At 48.5% G+C, this 5,084-nt stretch overlaps 1 protein-coding gene across 1 annotated transcript; it reads left to right on the top strand.

Annotated features, from left to right (window-relative positions):
* The first annotated feature begins 1,079 nt into the window (after positions 1–1,079).
* Positions 1,080–4,881, top strand: HEBP1 (heme binding protein 1). Its single transcript, XM_008496993.2, has 4 exons — positions 1,080–1,250; positions 1,406–1,544; positions 3,251–3,431; positions 4,619–4,881. The coding sequence occupies exons 1-4, from the start codon at positions 1,173–1,175 to the stop codon at positions 4,788–4,790; spliced, it is 570 nt and encodes a 189-aa protein (XP_008495215.1). The 5' UTR covers positions 1,080–1,172; the 3' UTR covers positions 4,791–4,881.
* The last annotated feature ends 203 nt before the right edge of the window (positions 4,882–5,084 follow it).

The raw sequence follows: 5,084 nt of genomic DNA, 5'->3' as shown, positions 1-5,084 counted from the left end.
ATGGGCTGCCCAGGGAGGTGGTGGATTCTCCGTCCCTGAAGGTTTTTAAAAAGAGACTGGATGTGGCACTCAGTGCCATGGTCTGGAAACCACAGTGGTAGTGGACTAAGGGCTGGATTTGAGGATCTCAGAGGTCCTTTCCAACCTGGCTGATTCTGTGATAGGAAAATTATGCCTCAGCCTGCTTCCATGCCACTCACCTTCTATCAGAGGAGGCAGAAGTCCAGCTGAGCAGGCACCTCAAGGTGACTTGGACTCGATCTGACTTGGGAGGCTGTTCTGATCCATAGCTGCCCTAGGGATATCCGTTTGATTCCTTCCTCAGCTTCTCTCTTATTAAACAACCCTGGACAAGCAACCTTCTTTACCTGGCTCTTGTCCTTTAACTTGTCTTACAGAACTGGAACCCGCTTGTGATCATGAAGGACCTAAGCCCTCCATGCACATAAATATATGCAGCTATAAAAGGCCACTTAAGGCCCCTGTTGTGTACGTGTATTTCTGGGAAGGGACCTGGCTGGAATTTTAAAGAGAGCTGACCAGCTGGGCTGCGAATGTGTGCAGAGATCAGCAGACAAACACCATCAGCTGCTTCTCTACCCCTTGCCTGAAGCTTACATCCCTAGAGACACAGCACACTGCCTTAAATTCCCTGTTTGAAAGGACAACTGTGATCCCCCTTAGTTCCATTTATTAAAAAAATAAACAAAGGCTTTGGTTCTACAGCTTCAGGGGAGCCGTACCTCTCCGCGCTGCATGTTACACACTTTTGTCCGCACTTCCCCTCCCTTGGATTTTTATTTCCTTCAGATTTCCTCTGTCCCACACTCCCGCACTTCATTACATTTCACTTTGTTACACTTCCACACGTTTAAGCCTCCTCCACCACCTTCTCGCCCCCCCCACCCCCAAGCCGCCGCCGGACCCCTCTCCCCGCCACATCCCGCCGGCACCGGCGGCCGCCGCACCGGGCCCGACTCCCCCTCACCGGCAGCTCCGCCGCTGCTCAGCAGTGGCTCTTGAACCCCCCCTGGAGTCGGGGCACGGCAATGCAGGCGGAGGGGCTCTCGCCGGGCCCTCCCACCTCTCCCCAGCCGAGCCGAGCCGAGCCGGGACGAGCAGGGACGAGCTGAGCCCGAGCCGAGCGGGGACGATCCGATCCAAACGGCACCATGCTGGGCATGATCAAGAACTCCCTGCTGAGCACAGTGGAGACATGGCCCTACCAGGTGCTGAGCAAGGGGGAGAAGGTAGGTGGTGGCCGAAAGACAGCGCTCTGATCCCCCCGAGGAGTTTCTGCACCTCTGCGAGAGGAAACGGGAGTCTTCCGGGAGGTGTTTTCCTCCATATGGGCTGGCCGGACACCTGGCAGCTTGTCCGTGTCTACCCACACCTCCTCCCCCAGGAGCAGGTCAGCTACGAGGAGCGGGCGTGCGAGGGAGGGCGGTTCGCCGTGGTGGAAGTGCTGGGGAAGCCGTTCGATGAAGCCTCGAAGGAAGGGGTGCTCAAGCTGCTCAAGTATGTAGGAGGAACCAACGATAAGGGTGAGAGATGCCCCCCAACCTCTGGGTCTTGGTAGATTGGTTGTGGTTGACCAACGCTAGCAGAGGCTTGGTGAAGACCACATGGATGGTGGTGATGTCGCTGAGGGTTTGTGATGGGGATGGCCCCTTGCTGGGAAAAATAAACTTCACACAGGTCAAAGTGTGCCCAACCGAGTCATGCTATGAATTAACTCCTAGCACATCCCTGTGTCAGGTTAACAATGACAAAAATGGTTTGTTGCAGCTGTCATAGCATGAGGACAGGAACATAAGTACTTATAACTTCCAGGGTGAGAAGTAGCTGATGAAATCCAGGGTAACTGGAGCACTTTGGTTCTGTGATGTGCTCTTGTAGGCAGTGAAATAACTTTTATGACCTTGATAATTTTTTATTATATACTCTGGCTATTTTTATTCACAGAAAGAGTAATAAACAATGGGCTTGTTTTTTAGTGGTTCTTCAGATGTATAATAGTACTTCCAGGTGATTGCTTCTGCATCTCAACCTACTAAAGTATGCGCATCAATAATTGTCCATAGCAGGAGGAGAAAGCTACTGAGCAGTCTGAGGCATATATTTGTTCTCACACCTTTCCCGGGCATCTAAAGGAGGGAGTTATATAGTCCATCTGGGAATAGGAGCTGGATGCAAAGGGAAACGGCATTTAGAGCAGCCTCTTTTGGAAAGGTGGTGATCACTGTTACTGTAGGAGAAGAGGTAGCTTCTATAATTTGGCATAGAGAGGTATTGTATCAAAGAATACAAATAAAAGAGAAAGATGGCTTGATCTCAGCTGGTTCCATGGTTGCCTGATCCCAAGGGTTATAGTTTCCCCACTGCTGAGAGAAGATGAGTGAAGAAAAGTGTACAGAAGTGGGATGTGGCTCCTCTCAGCAACTCATCAGAAAAGAAGGAGGTGGTCCTACTGAAAACCAGAACAGCTCAGAGTTTTGGAGCACTAGAACTTGTAGGATGCCTGGAATCATTTGGAAGGGTTTAAGAGAAAGTTCCTGTTGTCTAACCACTAAATGCAGATAACTGCTTAAATACTGAGGTAAATCTAAATGTGCTGCTGACCCAGACCATCAGGTCCTGTTGTGTTAGTAGTGGTTGGTTAGAAAAACAGAGTGAGATGCAAAGTTGAGAGCCACAGAACAGGATCATTAATTTAAAGTCATTCAGAGATCATCTGTAGCCCTTGTCTCCTAGGGTCCCTGTGCTGCCAGTAGAGAGAGGTTTGACTCAAGGAGAAACTGTATGTGGCTGCTCTCCATAGAATGGTTTGGGACCTTAAAGATCATTTAGTTCTTATCCCTCTGCCATAGGTGGGGAAACCTCTCACTTGACCAGGTTGCTCAAAGACCCATCCAACCTGGCTTTGAACGCTTCAAGGAAGGGAACAGCCACAGCTTCCCTGGGCAACCTGTTCCAGTGTACTACCACCCTCACAGGAAAGCATTTCTTCCTAGTATCTAATCTAAAACTGCCCTCTCCAAGTTTGAAACTGCTGCCCCTTGCCCTGTCACTACAAGACCTTGTTAAAAGTTCATGCCCCACAGGACCCTACTTTCTCAAATGCCTATGCAAGGAGTTCAGGATGAGGAGCCTTCATAAACTAAAATTAGCTTTTGTGAATCTCCTGTCAACATTGTGGCTTCCCGAGAACCTAGACTTCTTTATACCAATTTCTGTCTGTCTCTTTTAGGGGTTGGAATGGGCATGACTGCTCCTGTCTCCATCAGTGCTTTTCCTGCTGAAGATGGCTCCTTGCAGCAAAAAGTGAAGGTTTCTCTGCGGATCCCAAGCCAGTTTCAAGCCAACCCTCCTTGTCCTACTGATGGAAGTGTTAAGATTGAAGAGAGAGAGGGGATGACTGTATATTCCACGTAAGGAATGCATTTTAGGATTCCAGGCCCAAGTGCTGAGGTCTCTAGCATGCTTTAAAAAGAGCAGTGTTGGTCTTACAGGGAGACTTGGTGGATAAGGGGTGCATGTAGTGGAAAGAATTGGAGAAGCCTTTGTATACTGAAGACAGGTTTTTCATGGCATTTCTTATTATTGGGTTTTTCCTAATCTCTTAATACTACTGTTTTCCCCGTTTTCTGAGACCAAGATGATTTTTAGTCAGTAAGAATGCCCTTTGGAGAGGGTTGTATCAAATTACAGGTGTCAGTTGAAGCCCCATTTAGATTGGCTCATGCCAGAGCCCATCATGGAAATAAGCAGCCATTGCATTGTTTCAGATCACCTTGGAATGTCTTTGACTGTAGACTGGCAAACTGGACGCAAAATAGCATTACAATAGCAATAAGCATTTTACTGTTTTTTACCCCTTGGGTGCTACATCACAATCTTGCTTAAACTATTTTGTCTGACTTTGAACTGCCTGGCTCCTCCCTGCCCACCACTGTTGCTTGTCCTTTGCTGTGGGTGTGGGCTACTTCTGCAAGAACAGTCTGTTTTGTCTTGAACCTTGGCCCTGAGGCAGGCAGTGAGGTGAAGGCTGATGTGGAAACAATTCCTGTTGGTGGGCCTTCAACATAAACCAGACCAGTTCCAACCCACCCCTTTTCAATAGCATTGTGGGCTGTAATTACTGACATCTCTGTTCCTACCCCCCTTTTCATTGGTTTAGCTGAAGTTTGACTGCCTTCCTTTCATGATCTGGCTTCCAGCAGATGGTTGTTCACACCAGTGTGAACATGGTTGTTGACAGCATTGGTGTAAGGACTTGGAGATAACTTCATGCTCTAGGAAGCTGCTCCTCTGATATGGTGTTGATTCAATGGGCAGGGCCATTCTGCTGACTGATATATATGTGTGTTTGTTTGGGGGGGGCTCTTCGTAGTCTGCCAATGGCTGAACTGCACCCTGGCTGTGTAACTCTTTGAGGCGTAGTTTAGCAGAAAGGTTCACAGAGAACAGTGCCTGGACAAGTGAATGTTGGCAGGACCTGGATCAAATTGCATCACTGAGTATATTGTGGCTCTATATTGTTCTCCCTCTCTTCCTTCTTCCTTTCTGTGCTCTGCTAGGACTTCTTAGTGCCTGTCTATGTTTGGTTTCTTTGCAGGCAGTTTGGTGGCTATGCCAAAGAGGCGGATTACGTGAACTATGCTGCCAAGCTGAAGTCTGTTCTGGGGAGTGAAGCTGCATACCACAAGGATTTCTACTTTTGCAATGGTTATGACCCTCCTATGAAGCCTTATGGGCGACGCAATGAGGTCTGGTTTGTGAAAGCGTGAGCATCTGTCTGCCAGTGGTACTGGCTCGCACTGATAACCTCCCCACACTATGTCCCTGTCTTCTTCAAAATAAAGTAACAATTTGGCAGAGGTGGAAGACCATCCTTTCCTCTCTTCACACCTGTGCCTTGGTCTGTTTTGCACTAGCCATTTTAAAAGAGCACTGCAGAGCTCCCTGACAATCCCGTTCCTTCATTTCAGACCAAGTCCTCAACCACACAGTCTCTCATAATTTCTTGGTGCGTTGCTTTTATCTCACTCATCTGCACAGAGTTCAATGCTGAGACAGCTGAA

This window comes from Calypte anna, chromosome 1, assembly GCF_003957555.1.
Source record: "Calypte anna isolate BGI_N300 chromosome 1, bCalAnn1_v1.p, whole genome shotgun sequence".
Taxonomy (NCBI): domain Eukaryota; kingdom Metazoa; phylum Chordata; class Aves; order Apodiformes; family Trochilidae; genus Calypte; species Calypte anna.
This window is presented reverse-complemented; position numbering and strand designations above follow the sequence as displayed.

Bases quoted from the DNA above. Each gene is read 5' to 3' on its own strand.
- HEBP1 (XM_008496993.2), top strand. From the start codon at position 1,173: ATGCTGGGCATGATCAAGAACTCCCTGCTGAGCACAGTGGAGACATGG. The intron at 1,545-3,250 runs GTGAGAGATGCC...TGTCTCTTTTAG, and splicing joins AGGAGGAACCAACGATAAGG to GGGTTGGAATGGGCATGACT. The intron at 3,432-4,618 runs GTAAGGAATGCA...GTTTCTTTGCAG, and splicing joins GGGATGACTGTATATTCCAC to GCAGTTTGGTGGCTATGCCA.